Raw genomic sequence first — 19,277 nt, 5'->3', positions numbered from 1 at the left:
CTTCATCAATTTTCCCTCTCCCAACATAGAGATAAAAAAGGAATGGCTGGATTACTAAACGAGGCCTCAAGTCTATGTAGCTAGTAACTTTGATGACACCACAGACAACCGAGGAAAAAAACTGTGGTATAAATTGTTAAACATATCCTGTTCCAAACAAACTATTACAATCATCTATCTTGAAGTTTCAAAAGAGCAAAATTGGGGGGGGGGTGTCACATCTTTGGAATTTTACAAAGTCAACCCCCCCTCCCCCATTTAGTGGCATTAAAATAGCTTTGTGCCATTACATTTTCAAGAACTCTAGATATCTGGGCTGGGGATATATCTCAGTGGTGGAGAACTTGCCTAGCATTTTTTACGGGGCTCTAGCTTTCATTCCAACACAAAAATAAATAAATGAAAGAAAAAAAAAGAATTCTATGTAATTAATAACTTGCATTTCCAAAAGGAAACACATTTGTTACTTTAAGAGTGATATGTTGTTAGTTGTTAGTAGTAGATAAAATTGATTTTGTCAGTTAAACCAGTCAAGTAGGCACCAGGGTCAAGCGATCCGTGTTTATAATCCCTGCACCTGCTGAGGTAGGAGGACCAGGAGCTAAAGGCAGCCATGAGCTACACGGTAAGACTGTGGGAGGGGGTTCGGGCATGGACAAGGGGATAAGAGAAAGACTGCGATATGAGTGAAGAGAATCTTCCATGTTTCCTTAGACTGTGATCATCCTGAGGGAAGATTCCTGCAAGAAATTCCATCCATACATAAAAAGTTAGTTTTGCTACAAGTGTTTAAATTGTTTCGTGATGAACTGAGATGGTATGAATTTTTAAGGAAGAATAAACATTTTTAGGATGATAAGTTCTAGAAATAAGTAAAGTTGATCCATAACAGGGTTCAATATGTGTCATGGCTGAGTGTGAGAAAACTGAAATCTGGGGGTTAGGTCTGCAGTCGAGTGTTTGTCTGCCATGTCTTTGAGGCCCCAGTGATCTACAGCACCAGACACAGGTGCATGCATGCATGCGTACATGCGCGCGCGCGCGCGCACACACACACACAGTAAATTCACTACTGAATATATTTTTCTAATGTTATTACTCTTGAAACATTACTGTTTTGTGTCATTTTCATATGTCTATTTAAGGTACTTTGAGTTTCTTTACCACCCTGCCATTACCTATACTTATCCTTTGGAACTGTATTAAAGGGTCACAGCATTAGGAAGGTGGAGAACCACTGATTGTTTCTGGTAAATTCAGACAGTAAACTAGGAATGAAGGACTGCTACAATTGGCTGGCAACAGTGATGTAACTACCAACCTCACCCACACTCTTGCTGCTTGAGTCTTTGAAGCAATTAAATCCCTGTCAAACAGCAAGGAAGACAAACAAGGATTTGCTTTACTGTCCTTTTGCTGTGCTGTTTGTGAGACAAAGTCTCTCTGGTCTTGAACTCTACCTCTTGAGTTCTAGGGTTAGAGGAGTGTACCACTACACCTGGCTCAAGACTTGGGATATCATGTAGTAGTGTATGCCTGTTTTTCATCTTCTTGCTTTGATACATGTTGAGTAGATAAAAGAGTACTTTGTCAGTACTGTATAAAATGGAGATAACAATGTAACTAATACCCAGTCTGATGTATGGAATGCTACTCTCAGTTCTCAAGTCCCTTCCGAGATCTTTCCCACTCCCCTATCTCTCAATGATGAACACCATTTTGAATTTTGCACTTATCTTTCTCTTGTTTTTCTATATACACACACATACATATACACATTTTAATTTTCTATTGAAGTATACACATATAGAAATGCACACAAGCCTCAGAAATCCACAACCTGAACATTCTCTTGTAACAGGTTCTAGAAACTTGCCCCCTGCCTCTTCCTAGCAGAGAAAATTACCACACAGGTTCTAACACTTTGATTTCCACCAGGTCTAGGGTCCTAGACAACAGCCTGTTAGGTTCAGTGTTCTGCTCCGCAGTCTAGTGACATCTCTGCCCAGCAGCAGTATAGGTGTGCTGCAGACACTCCCCTTCTACGGGACACCAGCAATCTCTCCACAGTCCTCAAACCAGCTTGAAAGGCAGGCAGCTCACTGAGGGTTTTAGGCTTTTTCCAGCCACGTTAATGGCGTCTGTGTACGTTTCCTGTTTTGGAAACTGTCTGACTAAAGCTCGGAGTCAGATATTAGTCACTGATCTGCTATCACAGAGTGTGCCTATGAGAAAAGGCCAGTAGCCTGGCAGACATGCATTAAGTGGCACAGTAAGAAGCGCTGGGTGGTGGGATGGAAACAGTACCTGCTCCTTGATGTCCTGCAGCTGCTGCTGCAGCTTCTGCACATCTGCGTTGACATTGGTGTTGTCTTTGTCCTTCTGCAGCACTGGAATATTACCACTTGCTGGAAGTTAAGAAAAACCCTAGTTATTACTATTCTGACATAATGACATATTTCTAAACTTTTTATTAAAAAAAAAGAAAACTGAGCTGGGTGGTGGTAGCCTATGTCTTTAATCCCAGCACTTGGGAGGCAGAGGCAGGCAGATCTCTGAGTTCAAAGCCAGCCTGGTCTACAGAATGAGTTTCAGGCGTACACAGAGAAACCCTGTCTTAAAAAACCCAAACCAAAGAAACCCAAAACAAATAAACAAACAAACATCCCAAACAAACAAAAACTAAACCCCTCAAGTCCATGAGGTTGAAGTTTGCTGGTGGCAGAATGTCTGCACACCATGTGCAAGGACCTGGGTTCTGTAAGCTCTACAAGAAAAGAAAGGAATGGAGAGAGCTAACATTTTTCTTAAGGTCTTCTTAAATTTTTTTTTTTCCCACATCGAGAGACAAAAGATACAGTAGTGAAATCCAGATAACACTCATTTATAATCTTTAAGAGGAAAGACTTGGGTGTGTGGTGGTTTAAATGTAATTGGCCCCCATAATCTCATAGGGAATGGTACTATTAGGAGGTGTGGCTTTGTTGGAGGAAGTGTGTCACTGTGAGGGCGGGCTTTGAGATTTCTTATGCTCAAGATACTGCCCAATGTCTCAGTTCATTTCCTGTTGCCTTCTGATCAAGATGTAACCAGCACCATGTCTACCTGCACGCCACCATGTCCGCCATGATGATAATGGACTGAACCACTGAACTATAAGTGAATACCATCAATTAAATGTTTTCCTTATAAGAGTTGCCATGGTCATTCATGATGTCTCTTCACAACAATAAAAAGCCTAACTAAGGGGGTGGGGTAGAGAGAGTGCTCACTGGCTGAGAGATCACAACACTCTTGCAGAGGACCACAGTTTAGTTCTCAGCACCCATATCAGAAGACTCACAACCACCAGTAACTACAGCTCCAGAGGAGTCAATGCCTCTGGCCTTTGTGCCTGGGTACGTGCACACACACATACATAATTTTAAAAAGAAATAGAGGAAGCCAGCATGGGAGCACAGGACGGCAACTGCAGCACTCAGGAGACTGAGGCAGGAATATTGTCATCAGGCCAGTCTGGGCTGAACAGCAAGACCTTGTCTTGTCATCCCCCTGCCCTCCGCCCGCCCCCAAAGGCAGAGGTGGGGGAGAAAGAGGCTTGCAGCAACAAGAATTTCTGAGTTTCGCAAGGCTCTACTTGATTCCTCTGGCAAGCTCACAAACGTGCATATTCCTATTCTCTGCTTGTGGGTCACTGGAAACAGAGCAAAGAAGTTACTACAGGAGTATTAACTAATCTTTTTTTTTTTTTAAGATTTATTTATTTATTATGTATACAGCATGTATGACTGCAGGGCAGAAGAGGGCACCAGATCTCATTGCAGATGGTTGTGAGCCACCATGTGGTTGCTGGGAATTGAACTCAGGACCTCTGGAAGAGCAGCCAGTGCTCTTAACCTCTGAGCCATCTCTCCAGCCCCGTATTAACTAATTTTTTAGATGACTTCTTAAAAACAATGCATCTTCTTTCCTTCTTTCCTTTTGTTCTTTCTAGACAGGGTTCACTAGACAGGTTGCCCAAACTAGCCTTGAACTCTCTGCATAGCCAAGGCTGGCCATCAACTGATTCTCTTACCTCTACCTCCTAAGTGTTTAGATTACAGGCAGCACCCACTATACTTGGATGATGATGATGATGACATCAACTATGATTGTTCAGATAGGGTCTCACTATGCAGCTCTGGCCTGGCCCTGGAATTCATGATACAGAGTATGCCAGCTTTAAACTCAGCATGCCTTTGACTCCAGGTGCTAGGATTAAAAGTGTGGTGGAGCTGATGCAGAGACACACAGCCAAACATTAGGAGGAGCTCAGGGAACTCCACTAAGAGGGGAAGAATTGTAGGAGCCAGAGAGCAGAGGACTCTACAAGAACATGGCCCATAGAATCAGTTAAGCAGGGTTCACAGGGGTTCAAAGGAGCCTGAATGGGTCTGAGAACTAGATCCTTAGCATACATGCTGTGATTGTTCGGCTTGGGTTTTGTTGGACCCCTAACAGTGGGAAAGTGGGGGTGTTTGTGACTCTTCGCCTGTTCTTGGAACCTTTCCTCCTACTGGGTTGCCTCGTCCAGCTCTGACATGAGGGCTTGTGCTTAGTCTTATTGTAACTTGTTATGCCATGTTCAGCTGATAACCCTGGGAGGGCTGCTAAAGAGAAATAGAAGAGGAATAAATCTGGGGGAGAGGGAGGAGGGGGACTTGGAGGAGTACAAGGAGAGGAAACTGCAGTTGGGATGTAATGTATGAGAGAAGAATAAAAATAACTACTACTACTACTACTAATAATAATAATAATCAGTATGTGCCACCACACCCAGCTTAACTTTATTTAACCATTCATCTATTCATTCATTCATCTATTCATTCATCTATTCATTCATCTATTCATTCATTCATTCATTCATTCATTCATTCATTCATTCAGAGATAGTCTTACTCGGCTGCTCAGACTGGCCTTAAACTCACTGTAATCCTCAGATACTCAAGTAATGGGATTACAGGCATGAGCCACCCAAGCCTGACCAACCCTCCTTTCTTTATGTCAAGATTTTCCTTACTGTTAACGATCTGAAAAATTCAGAAGGCTATGATAAAAGCTCTTTGATTTTACATGTCCTGCCCTGTATATCCTTGGCCCTTTATTCCAGGTAACACCTGTGCCTGAGAATTTTATTCTTCTCAATTTGTGAAGGTGTTGGAGGTATGTGCAGCAATGTTCTTCCTCATCTGTTACAAAGCCAAGAATCGAAGACACCATTCTCTGTCCCCTTCACATAAGCTCCATGGACTGAATCAGGTTATCAGATTTACATGGTAAGCTCTTTACCTGCTGACCCAGCTCACTAACTATGGTGGTTGGCATAGAAATGACCCCCATAGGCTCATATGATTGAATGCCTGGTCATCAGGGAGTGGCATTACTTGAGAGGGATTAGGAGGTATAGCCTTGGAGTAGGTTTGGCTTTGTTGGAGGAAGTGTGTCACTGGGGGTGGGCCCTGATGTTTCAAAAGCCCAAGCCAATCCCAGTGTCTCTCTCTTCCGGCTGCCCGTGGAAACGGATAAAGAACTCTCAACTACTTCTCCAGCACCACGTCTGCCTGTACGCCACTATGCTTCCCACCATGATGATAATGGACTAACCTCTGAAACTGTAAGCAAAACCCAATTAAATGCTTTCCTTTATAAGAGTTGTCATGATTACTGGGTGTGGTGGCACATGCCTTTAATCCTAGCACTTAGGAGGCAGTAGAAGCAGGACCTGTGTGAGTTCAAGGCCAGCCTGGTCTACAGAGTGAGTTCCAGGACAGCCAGAGAACAAAGAGAAATCCTGTCTTGAGGAAAAAAAAAAAAAAAAAAAAAAAATTGTGGTCATTGTGTCTCTTCACAGAAATAGAACACTGACCAAAAACAAAAACAAAAACAACCCACTTTAAACAGTTGTATTACTGAAACCTTTGGAAATAAAGTCCAACAGGTGAGTGCCTGCTTAGAGCGAGCAGTAACTTGATTTTAGCAGCACCATGATATAAAAGGGAAAAACCAAGTTTTTCAGCCTTCTCCTTGTTTGTGTTACAATCCAGCTTCTCTGTCCCTAATAAGTACTATTCTACAAATACTATTCTACGAATACGCTCCACTTATGGTCTTTTAAGTCTGTTATGCAAAGGAACCAGGTGAATACTTTTGTAAGCTGAAAAAAATAACTTGGAATTCAGTGCTCCATTTCCAGATACTCTAAATTGGTAGAGTATATGCTTAATTAATCTGATCCCCAGAAATGGGCACACATATACAACCACTAAATTTCGTCTTAAAAACAGAAAGAAAGTAGTCTTTGAGTAAGAACATAAAGGTTCTCCATATTCCAAAGCCTCCGGCATCTGGTGCTGGGCTGGTGAGACCGGCTCAGTGGTAATAACACTTGGTGCTTGCTCCACAGCCTAGCAACCTGAAGAGGAGAATCAACTCCATACAGTTGTCCTGATTTCCACATGCATATGGAGGCTTTCATGTACCCACATGCACACATTACAAATGTGTACACATCTTTGGAAAGTCTATATATATAAGCGTACCACAAACTAAATAAAAATCTAATTTTATATTTCTTATAACTAACGAAAGCACCAAAAAAATCATACTTGCTCCTCTGTCAATCCAACTCTTAGTGAACAAGGCAGCAGCATAGTGTTAATGTAGTATGTATAAAGTTGGGAGGTATGGCCAGCAAGAAAGACACTCACAGATATCATCAGAGGAGTCTTCCGAACTCTTTCCACCACAGCACATGATGAAAGGCACCCTTCGTTCAACGACTGCCCGGCACTGCACACACTTTTTCATCAGGCTGGCACAGTCTGAAAATGAGTAACATGGACGCTTCTTTAGCTACAACATAAACAATATTGCCTTCCTCTGCTGATTTCTGTTAAGTCATATACTGAAACAAATATTAAAGAAGTTATACAAGATTCTAACTATAACAAGTTATAAATAATAATCCTACCTGACTGTCAGGTTATTAACCTAAGAATGAGAACTGTCTGCTGGAAACCAAGAACCTATTATGAAAATAATTTTCTAATATAACCAAATAGTGACTTTTTTTTTCAAGAAAATATTTCTAAAATTTAAAGTTTATCCAGGAATGGTGGTATACAACTATAATCCTGCACAAACTGTAAACACTTGCACTCAGTTCCCTGAGGAAGGCTTTGCTATTTTCAGATTGTTCTGAGGTTCTGGGTCCTTGATATGGCAAGTTCTAGGACAGCCAGTCCTGTTACACAGAGAAACCCTGTCTCAAAAACACAAAAATAAAATAAAAAAAGTCTCTGAAAGAAAAAAAGAAAGAAGGATGGAAAGAAAGGAAGAGAAAACTATCTAGGCACACTGTGTATTACTGATTGTTCACATCACCTTACACTAGAACTTGTCAATTAATTATAAAATTAGGCATAGCAAGTCAACATGTTCTTTTACCAAGCAAACAGGCTTCATTTCAAACTAAACTATCAAAAATGTGGACTCATGGACATGGACAGGCTGGGCTATATCCTCCTAATGGAAACACACTGGATATAGAATGATCATCAAGCCTGACACCAAGGCCTGAACATAAAATGGTCTCATAGTTGATTATGCAACATGCAGTAGGAAGGCACTAGTAAATCTAGTTTGGGATTTGTCTTCAGTATGGGGCAGACTTTTTTCTTAAAGGATTAATATCTTATATACTAATCAAATAACATACCATCACAATTACACAAACTTCCTCTAACTGTTATTTAGATATATTTCTGTACAAAAATATATTATTAGCCTCATCAAAAAGGATCTAGCCCTTCCTTTGACTGTTCAAAGTACTTTAAACTCTTCAAGACTACCACATTCTACTTAACATCACTGTGCTGTGGGTACTAGACTAAATACTTCAGCATATACTCTTTAGAGAAGGGCCTCTAAAGGTTCACCTCAGCCACATTCTCCTATGAAGAACATGTTGGGCAGTGTGGTGCACATACGCAATTCCTGTACTTGGGAGGCAAAAGCAAGAGGACCAAAACTCAAGGTCAGCCTGGGATACAAGGAAAAAAGAAAAGAAGTTTAGGACCAGGGATGTGACTCTGAGGCAGAGTGCTTGCTAAAGATGCAAGAGGCCTGACACCTAGAACCATAAATTAAGTAAGACACAGAAAATCCATCTAGCTAAGACCGTGATGACAGTTAAGTTTTGATACATTTAAGAAGAGATTAAAATGTCTAGTACAGAGTTAAAAGTTCAGTAAAAGCTGGTACATTATACAGCAAAAAGTCTTGCTAAAGTTTTTGGAAATCCTTGGGGGAAAATAAAATAATATAGAGGCTCAAGGGACTGTGTGATCAATACTAATGGTTACAATTATCTAGCAAGGCTCACCTAGGCATTACTTTGGTCTACAGTAGGTTAAGTGTCAACAAATCACTGCCCAAAAGCCTGTTCTTTTAAAGGAGCTTATGTTTTGTTTTTGTTGGTTTTTTGAGGCAGGGTTTGTCTATGTAGCCCTGGCTGTCCTGGAACTCACTCTGTAGATCAGGCTGGCCTTGAACAGAGATCCGCCTGTCTCTGCCTCCTGAGTGCTGGGATTAAAGGTGTGCATGACCACTGCCCAGCTTTTAATTGGAACATAGTTGTGTATTTTCTGTGGTTGTTTCTGGACTACAACCACAGCATTGGGTAGTTGGAAAGAAGTGGGTGGTTACTACAGAAGCCACGTGGCCTGTAGAGCCAAAAACGTTGAGTATTTATTCTTGTACTGAAAAAGTTTGTCAACCTCTGGTCTACAAAAGTTTACTTAAGACTAAGAGAATGTCTTTCTATGCATCCTCTTGACAGCTGATAATAGCCTTTACACCAGGCCTTAGTAAACAGAAACAATTACTTGAGATAGACTGCTAATTGAACAGATCCTTGGCCCTTTATTTAGTTGCCTAGTTGTCTATCAAAATGAAAAAAACAAACAAACAAACAAACAAAAAAAAAAACACCTGTGTTCAGGGGTCCTATAAGATGGCTCAGTGGGTAACAATAGGATAACCTGTAGGTCAAGCTTGACCATCTGAGTTTGAACTCCAGAAGCCACAGGGTGGAAGGAGAGAATCAGCTCCCTCAAGTGTCCTCTGACTTCCACATATACACCATGTTGGGCACACACCCATACGTATATACACAAACAAATAAATAAATATAAAATAAAATTTAACCCAACATTTAAAGGACATTATGGTGGTTTGAAAAAAAATGGCTTCCAAAGGGAGTGGCACTATTAGGAGGTAGTAGCCTTGTTGGAGTAGGTGTGGCCTTGTTAGAAGTGTGTTACTGTGGAGGCAGGCTTGGAGGTCTCAGCTCCACCATCATGTCTGCCTGCACACCACCACATCCCACTATGATGATAATGGACTGAACCTCTGAAATTGTAAACCAACCAATTGAATGTTTTCCTTATAAGAGTTGCCGTGGTTATGGTGTCTCTTCATAGCAATAGAAACCCTAACTAAGACAGGCATCTATACTAATGAGATTAACTACCATATAATTTGCATGTTATTCTAGTCAGATACATATTCTAGTCAATAATAACACCAATACTTGTTGAGTATGGTGTTATTTATAACCTATTTCATAATATGAAGCACTATTCATTATAACATGAGATCTTTCACTGGTAAGTAAAACAAAAAAAAAATGGCAAAGGAAAGAGAATTTCAAATCCTGTAAGATATAAAAGAAATAAAAACCAAGGCCTTCATGATAGTGGGCCTAAGAGACTTAAAAGCACTACTTCTCAAGCTGTGGGTCATGGCTCCTTTGGGGCCCAAACAACAGGGTTGCATGTCAGATATTTACATCATAATTCATAAAAGTAGCAAAATTATAATTATGAAGCAGCAGTGAAATAATTGAATGGCTAGAGGTCACCACAACACAAGGAATGGTGTTAAAGGGTCTCAGCACTAGGAAGGTTGATACCACTGCTCTAGAGCATTAGATAGGATTCAATGTTGTCCTCCCAAAGAAAAGACTTCTTAAACTTCTGATCTAACAGTCCACAGAACAAAACTGCAGCCCCCAACAACAGGTGCTGTAGGAGCTGAGAAGTAGTAGGTCCACAGGAGAGGCATGCTAAGGTGAGGACAAATGAAGGGGTACTATTGTTATATGAAAAAAGGTGGATTAGATATTCCATGTTTAGAAATAGGTTTCCACATGTGAAAAAAAGATATATAAATGAAACACAAAAAAATTCAGCCTGATACAACACAGAATTTCAGTATTCAAATTATTCAGTATACTCTACTGCTCTGAAGTATAAACCAAAAGGTACTAAGTGCTTATCCAGATTTTCTGTAGGTAGGTTATCCAATAAACAAAAAAAAATCAAAGATGTGCTAGGTGGTGGTGGAGCCTTGAATCCCAGCACTCAGGAGGCAGAGGCAAGTAGATCTCTGTGAGTTTGAGGCCAGCCTGGTCTACAGAGCGAGATCCAGGACAATGAAAAACCACACAGAAAAACCCCATCTGAAAAGTCAAAGCTGTAATTTTTGACTTGACGTCTGTCTTTACACTGGCACCGGGGAGCTTTCCCAAGAGGCTACTTACTCTCACAGGCACACATGTGTCCACATGGTTGGAAAAGAACAGCCGCTTTCTTGTCAGAGCACACCACACATTCTTCAATCTACAGCAAAAGAAAACACAACAAAGCCAGCAGCAGAGTGACTACTGTAGACTTCACCACAGTGGACCTCGGTGTGCTCTGCCTTCCTGCTGCTCATTCTCACAGCTATGTGCCCTGGCTTCACACACACTACTTCTGCAGCTCTCCCTAGCTGACACAAAGAGTTGCACAGAAAGATTCCATTTCATCTGAAGTCAGGGACAATGAGCTAAACATTAGTTTTCTTTTTTTTCCCCAAAAAACTTGAAGGAAATTTTAATATATAAATATTAAAAACAAGTGGTTGTGAGTAGACTATTAACAACAAAACTCAACCCAGATAAATAAACTGTTAAAAGTTCAAGAGGGGTGCCTATGTTGCCTCTACCTAGGGAATTCTCCACAAAAGCCCCCTCTTGTAGGACCTGGTCAATGCCCATGCCGCCTGGAGCCCAAAGCTTTTAGGTTTTTCCTCACCCGCCTATCACAAAGTTCTGCCAGGTACTGTGCCTCCCTTGACTCTGGCTCCCCGTCCTTCCAGCTCACACCACTGCCTTTGGTTCCCACTGGTTTTCCAGCAGAGCTGCATTTAGCCATCTTCTGTTTCATCCAGAAACAGCCACTTCTCACCTGTCTGTCACAGCACCTCACCCCCAACCACTGCATTCCTGCACTTTCGTTCAGGTGTGCTCTCCGGCCCAAGCCTCAGTGCTGCACACGGAGCGTGCACTCTTGGCACACTAGTTCAGTGCAGTACAATCTGGTTGGTCTCTGATAATCTTGAACTCAAAAGTTACCTCTAGTATTACCTAATATTATTTGTAAGAGTTTAAAATAATAGTCAATCATCTAACAATCATTTATCTACCCATTCTCCTATTTAAAAGAAAAGTCTTTCTAGCACAAATTTCTCCGCATGGATTATTTCCTCAGGTTTTACTCTCATGAATGGAACAACTGAATCGATGAATTTTCCTGTATAAAGCTCCAAGCAGAGGATGGCCTCCATGCCTCTAGCAGTGTTAACAAAGTGACCATTTCCCACCTTGATTGCTAGCACTTAAAACAAAAACTTTTATTTCCTAACTCAACAAAAAATTCTGTATTAATTTGAAATGTATTTATAGTTCCCTAATTACTGAAGAATCCAAATGACTCGTCTAATAATACCCTTTCCTCTAAATTTTAGAATTTTCTTTTAACGAAGCTGTTGATTCCCCTGTAACCACTTGGGGTCACTGTTTCCTTATGGTCAAAGGCTCTACTAGTAACCTAGCAAATATACTGAGTTGGTTAGACATCTGTTTTTTAAATTTTCCACAAATTTGAAAACTATATAGTATGTAATTCAAAGTAAAATTCAATGTCTCTAAGTTCTAGCTGGCTTTGAAAGAAAAACAGTAACTATTTTTTAAGTATTATACTTTAGATATAAAGAAGAAATTATAAGTTAAAATTTGAGAGTTAAAAATCATGGATGGTTTGTGATAATAATGAATGTGGCAAAGTACATCAGTAAGGTCAGACTAGAGATCAATTCGGAAGATCTGAACTGATCTCTTTAAATGTATAAATTATGTATTATGACATTTAACTCATTTGTAAGAACAAAGTGAAATAACTATTCCATGACCCAACATTTGTCTCAGAGAACTCCACCACAGACAGAGCAGCACATTACAGATACATTACCTTTGTCCTGGACTGAACCTGTTCTTTACAGATGAGGCATTTCTTGACACGCGGAGAACACAAAGAACAAGTTGCAATGTGTCCACATGGACCAAAAAGAGTATCTCTCTTCATGTCTGAGCACACCATACATTCCTCTAAGGTTTCAGAATCATTGCTAATCATAGAAGGACTCCGAGAACCCACTTGGCCACTAATAAAACAAAGTATTTCAAATCAAGCCCATCCAAATACTTTCAAATCAAGCCCATCCAAAACCAATTTTTTTTTAACATCCAAAAATGTCATTAGTACACATGAAAAAAAAAAAAACAGATTATATTAAAATTTAAATGTCAACAACTTTATGTAAAGCTTTTTTAAAATTTATTTTTCTACTTATAAAAGCTCATTTTCACATCTACTGCTCAAAAAAAATAGACCAAAAAGGTACTTAAATGATTGGTTTTTACCTATTTATGAACCTCTCTGCAACTTCACATTCTTCTAGTACCAGTCAAACTTCAAATTAAATGAAGACTGATGAAAAAGGGTGAACTTCTAATGAACAGCTAAAAACACCGGCAAAAAAAAATTTAATGAGCCAGGTGTCGTGGTGCACCCTTTATTCCCAGCACGCAGGAGGCAGAGCTCACAAAGGATGAAACACCAGAGAGGGAGACACTTCAGCGGCCGTTCTGATATTCCGTTGAGTATGTTGTTCAGGAGGTTAAAATTATACTACAGAAAGGTAGACTACATTGCATAAATATGCACAAACAGGCAGGAAAATGCAGGTGTGTATATCTGATACAGCTATAGAAAGTAAACACAGGTCCCAAGAACTTAAGAATGCACATAAAGGTTCCATTGTAAGACTCCACTGTTCAAAGTCATCACTGAGTAATTAGAGTGCCTATTTATAGATGAATTTAGTTTTCCTATAACAGAATTTTAAGTTCCTTAAAGATATACTTTAAAAATATATACATTTAAAATATATACATTAAAATAGCTAGCATGGGCTCCTACTTAGATTATTTATATTAAAAAGAGCTGAAGAGATGTCTCAGTGGTTAAGAGAATATACTGGTCTTTCAGAGAACCCAAGTTCAGTTCCCAGACAGAACACCTGTCTCAGCCTCCCAAGTGCTGGGATTAAAGCCATGCACCACTACCACCTGACTGTTACATATACATTTTAGGAGCGGTGACAAAATATCAAAGTAAAGGGACAATACCAATAGTCAGTGATAAGAGGTATAAAGGTCAAGAATATGTTCATAGCATTGTTTGGATTAAAAAACAGAGATGTGTGCTTTTTTTGTATGTCTATCTCAGTAAAGAAAATATTTACACTGGAAGTTTTAATTAAAAGTACTGACATATTTTACTGTCAGAAAAACAGAAATATGTGAAATAATCATCTTTAGGGAAATTGCTGCAACCAATTGGTTGAGTCATTTGTTCATTCTTTTAACCCTTTATTGCTAATAATTGTCTCCAAGTTCTTGGTGCAAGGTGCTAGAATCATTACAAACTTTCAATGAGAGTAAACTGCCCTTCATAGGAAAATATTATAACATTAATCACAGCATTCTCACTAGTAAGGCTTTTCCTTATAAATTCCCAAAGCACATAGGACTCCTAGAAGATCAAACTAGTTTAGAAAAGTTTCTTAAGTTTATCATACATAAAGTGGTATACATAATGTGGGGAATACAACATGGGATGACACATAGTACATAGAGGAAATGCTTTCAAGTATAACACAAAGATCTAAGAACTGCAAAGATCTTGACACCTGCAAGTACCAGCTCCTCCCTTATGAATGGAATAATGTGATGATGAAGACTACAAACCTGACTTTTTCCTTATGACATTTTGCCAGCGCTTTACAGAGACTTGGGTCAGGACAGAGATCCAGTGGAGATTGACCCTTCTTATTTCGAATGCTGAGGTCGGCACCATTGGCTGCCAAAAAACAGGCAATAGATGCCGCACTCTTCTTTTCTGCCCCCTGGGTACCAAGTCCCATTATTAACTGAAATCAAAATAGAAAGAGTCATGATTTTCCCTAAGGAAATCTACCATCAATTATCACTACCAATATGTGTGTGTGCTAGACATTTATGAGTTTCAGTCCTAACATGGATTCATCTCTCCACAACCCCCATTTCCCTTGATCTTCCCACATTTGAGAACTGACTCCTCAGTGCACAAGTGGACCGAAAGCGGTTAAACCCAGTTGGATTCCTGCTTCCTACATGCCTGATTCAGAGACAGACACAGAACCAAAGTCAGGTCAATTACGGCTGAGAAACTCAAGTGCAGCTTCTGGTTAAGAAGAAACTACTTTTGTTCATATTCAATGTTACTCTGGAGCTGTTACCAACTAACTCTCAATGTTTCTGAATCAAGGCAAAACTTAATGAGACAAAGCAGCATCTGACTGTGTCATCTGAGCTATGGATCCAAACAAATATGAAGTTGTTAGAGTAACTATCAAGATCCACTAAGCATCCACAATGAGCCATGTACTGTTTTAGGTACTTTTATGATCTCATGCAGCCTATGGAGAGAAGTGTGCCACTAAGCATCCACAATGAGCCATGTACTGTTTTAGGTACTTTTATGATCTCATGCAGCCTATGGAGAGAAGTGTGCTCCTCTCAAAGGGGTTAGGGACACACACCCGGAGTCACGCAAGACAAGTCACACACATTTTGGCCTTGGATCATTTATACTCTTTAAGATGGCAATAAAATTCATTTGGAAGTGTAAAGCCTTAACATAGCCAAACAATAAAAAAAAAAATTCAAGGACTTCCATTGACTGATTTCAACATGAGCAAACATTGAATCACAAAGCTATAAGACATTTGAGCAGGCATTCCATAGCTAAGAACATGGACTTAAAAAAACAAGATGGAGGATGTAAAAGGAGACGTCCACACAGAGAGCTAACCGATCTTGGATAAAGGCAGCAGGCACTCAAGTAGAAAAAGACACTACTCAACAAATGGTGCAGGGACAGCTGGACATGTGCCAGTGACAAATGAACGTCAATCTATGCTATTACTCTATATGAAAGTTCACTTTAACAGTGAACTTAAACGTAATAGTTCAACATTATAAGCTCCTAAAGCAAGAAAAGTCTGAGTGACCCTCATTTTACCAAAGATTTCTTAGGACATATAAAGCATACATAATAAACATTAAGACATTCTGTTCTGGGCTGGAGAGATGGCTCAGTAGTTAAGAGCACTGGCAGCTTTTCCAGAGGACCTGGTTCAATTCCCAGCACCCACATGGTAGTTCACAACCATCTGTAACTCTAGTTCCAGGGGATCTGACACCCTCATACAGACATACATGAAAGCAAAACACCCCAATGCACATAAAACAAGCATAAATAAATCATTAAAAAAAAAAAAAGACATTCTGTTCTTCTAAGAAGATTGTCAAAAATTGGGCATGGTGGCTCACATCTGTAATCCCAGCCACTCAGAAGTCAAGGTGGCGCACGCCTTTAATCCCAGCACTCAGGAGGCAGAGCCAGGCGGATCTCTCTGAGTTGAAAGCCAGCCTGATCTACAGAGCAAGATCCAGGACAGGCACCAAAACTACACAGAGAAACCCTGTCTCGAAAACAAAACAAAACAAAACAAAAACCCAAAAAAAACCAAAAAAGTCAAGGCAGGAGGATCAAGAGTTTGAGGACAACTGGGCAAGACGGTGAGGCCTCATGACAAAACCCCTCTGTCAAAAGAAGGGAAAGATACATGCATGTGCCGCACAACTCCCTTCTTGACATCTCAGGCACTGCTGACAAGGAGGACATCACCAGACTGATTTTAGACTTCTAGGCCCACCTGAATTTAGAGAAGCATCTTGGGGAAACACTAGTTCAAATGGAACCCCATCTCTTACAGCTTTCTAAGAATGAAACCCGGTTTTTGTAGAAGATAAAAAGGATCAAATGTCCATTCTGGACTCCTCTACTGAAGCAGACAGATGCACTGTCATTATACACACAACTGGTGTACCCACACTCAGGACTTTCCTCTAGACTCAGAGGATAAAGCGTCTCTCCAGTGTCTGGAAACTACACGACATGTAATTGTATGGGGAAGCTTTTGTGGATTTGTTTATTTGAGGTAGGGTCTCACTCTAGCCTAGACTGGCCTGGAACTCACTATATAGCACATGCTGGTCACAAATCCTGCCTTAGCCTCCTAAGTGGGGGATTACAGTCATGGTCTAGCATGCCTGGCTTTACATACATTAATTCTTGTGACTGTTCTTGACTAAGCTAACATTTCTATAAAAAATGCATAATAATTATGTTAATTCCTATACAGAAGCACTGCACTACCAATTGTTAATTCTCTTCCACTGTCACTAACCTCCACCCCACCCCTGCCAAAGACGAAGAGGAGGCAACAGCAACAGCAGCACAAGCTGCAGACCAGGAGAAAACATGTATGTATCACATACTTGATACGATCTCCTTTTCCTATTATATAAACCATTCTTGAAATAATTAGAAGAAAACAAAAGAACTAGGAAGTGGGAGACTGCTTGCCTAGTATGCATGAGGCCTTGGGATCAATCCCTAACACCTCAAAAAACAAAACTAAAAGAAAACAAATAATTCAAAAATTATATTGAGAAAATTTTGAGCAGATAGCTCATCAAATACATGTGGTGTTGATCAAATGAAAAGCTGGTCAAAATGAACAAGCATTTGGGATTTCAAATTAAAACCATAACAAATACCCACTCCACCCTATCTATAAAGCTGAAGTTATAAAGAACCAACTTTTGATAAGATGCAGAGCAAATGCACTTTGTAGTGACCAGTAGTATTGAAGTTTTATAAACCCAAGTACAACTCTGATAAAACGTTTTATCCAATGCAGATCAGATAAGCAGCAAATATAAAACACGCTTCCAATGGCAGGGAGGAACACTATCTTTACTCACTGTGTTTTTTGATGGTTCCCAAGCAGCATCTACCTTCCCCACGTCTTGCATGTCTTGTAGCTGGCGTAGCTGAGACAAAGTATGATGCCTCAAAGCCTCATGCAAAGGAGTATCTCCATCCTTATCCTGAATGTCTAGCTTAGCACCTGCACGAACCAAAAGCTGAGAGAGAGATAGATGCCTCATTTGGATAGTGTCCACACCTATAAGAAAGAAACTATAGCAAATCTATACTAACAGTAAATACTCTGAACCCCTCCTTGAATTTTCAAGTAATAATAAATGTAAACACTGCTTGCTAAAACCCAAACACTGGACAAAATGGGTTACCGACTATTTCATTATGTGACTTGTACCAGTAAGCTGTAAGTTCACTTTAGATTTTCCTTCTGGTGTTTTCACAATCTTCCTAATCCTTTCTATAAACACCATCAAAGAGCTCCAGACAATAGCATCCACAGACACTAATCTTATTGTACAGTCTTACCTGTCTTGGCAAATCATACTTTTTCTGTTTTGTTCTAAAAAGTTATATAAAATATTATTCTAGGACATATTTTTCAAACTTGGAAAGTATCACAACTATCTGAAAGCTTGCTAAACAAGGAATTGACCCACCTTTGGTGGTCAAGTTTTACTGTCAACTGGATTGGAGTCACACCTCTGAGCAGGTGTGTCTTTGAGGAAGTTTCTAGAGAGATTTAACTGAGTGGGACCATCCACACTGAATGTGGCTGGTTCCGTGCAACGGTCTGGGGTACCAGACTCAATAAAAAGGAGAGTGAGCTGAGCATCAGCATCAGCCCTCTCTTCTTCCTGACTGGGGACACACTGTAGCCACCTGCCCCCTGCTCTTTCTGCCGTGACAGACTGACTTCAAGCCAAGCCAACCTTCCTGAAGTGGCTTTTGTCCAGTATTTCGTCACAGCAGAGAGAAGTGACTACTAAAAGCTCCTCCCAGGCTCCAGTTCCGCTGGCCTGAGGCAGAGAGTACAAGAATGAACTTTCCTGTTACATTTCCAGGTGACACTGTGGCAGCTACTTCAGTCTCCACACTTTTAAGTCACTGCTCCATAAAAATATTGAAACCAATACTTTTTTCAGGTATTTTGTTTGAAATCACCAGATTAGTAAATTAAAACTATATAGTTCAATTTTTAATTTGCAGCAGCAAGTTCCCAAAGCTTTTAATTTTACTATCCACTATATATACATTAAGAGGGATGTAATTATTCAAATTAATTGTTACTTTAAATTTTTCTCACTTAACATTATGAGAATTCAGAAATTTAAGAATATTATGATGAAGACTTTGAACTAGATATTAATGCTTTACCCTAAACTCTTAAGTTCCTTGAACTATGTCACTTTGAGAAGTAGAACACTGTATCATTTCAATTGTCACAAGTCTCTAAACCTTGAGTATGGTTAAAAAGCTATTATAAGCTAAAATTAACAAGAAAAAATACTTTACCCTAACAATCTGGGTATGCTGCCGTTCAACAGCAAGGTGTAGGGCCGTTTGCTGGTTCACGTTCTGGATATCCAGATTTGCATTTCCCTAACAATGAAGAGATTTAAAATGGTTACATCTGGGCGACAATGAAGATCATGCAAACTATTAGCTATTCACAAGGAACAGACTGACTGCCAACTGACCTCTGTCTCCTCCTTGGAAGCTGCCCTGACACTGTTCTCATGTGGATAATGAAAAACGAGACAGACAGCAAACCTACAGGTAGAATAGTAACTATCTCAAACCAGCTCACGGACAAAGCACACTACGGAGCTGAGCACTATTTTCTTTCGATATCCACTGAGAGGGCAATTCCTATGAATTTATAAATACCTCTGAAAAGCAACTGTGTCTCCATATAGGATTCAGAATTATTTTAGTGACTTGATAAGTTCACTTCCT

The 19,277-nt window shown here is 39.9% G+C and overlaps 1 protein-coding gene across 2 annotated transcripts in view; it reads right to left on the bottom strand.

Annotated features, from left to right (window-relative positions):
• Positions 1-19,277, bottom strand: part of Mib1 (MIB E3 ubiquitin protein ligase 1) — a 112,954-nt gene that overhangs the window by 7,231 nt on the left and 86,446 nt on the right. For both annotated transcript variants that reach the window (XM_028876695.2, XM_037196951.1), the window contains exons 14-20: positions 18,834-18,920; positions 17,360-17,521; positions 14,234-14,415; positions 12,393-12,585; positions 10,643-10,721; positions 6,747-6,860; positions 2,308-2,408 (exon numbers count right to left, since the gene is read on the bottom strand). In XM_028876695.2, the coding sequence (XP_028732528.1) occupies positions 2,308-2,408; positions 6,747-6,860; positions 10,643-10,721; positions 12,393-12,585; positions 14,234-14,415; positions 17,360-17,521; positions 18,834-18,920 (918 nt within the window). The remainder of the gene's footprint in view (positions 1-2,307; positions 2,409-6,746; positions 6,861-10,642; positions 10,722-12,392; positions 12,586-14,233; positions 14,416-17,359; positions 17,522-18,833; positions 18,921-19,277) is intronic.

This window comes from Peromyscus leucopus, chromosome 19 (genome assembly GCF_004664715.2).
Source record: "Peromyscus leucopus breed LL Stock chromosome 19, UCI_PerLeu_2.1, whole genome shotgun sequence".
NCBI lineage: Eukaryota > Metazoa > Chordata > Mammalia > Rodentia > Cricetidae > Peromyscus > Peromyscus leucopus.
This window is presented reverse-complemented; position numbering and strand designations above follow the sequence as displayed.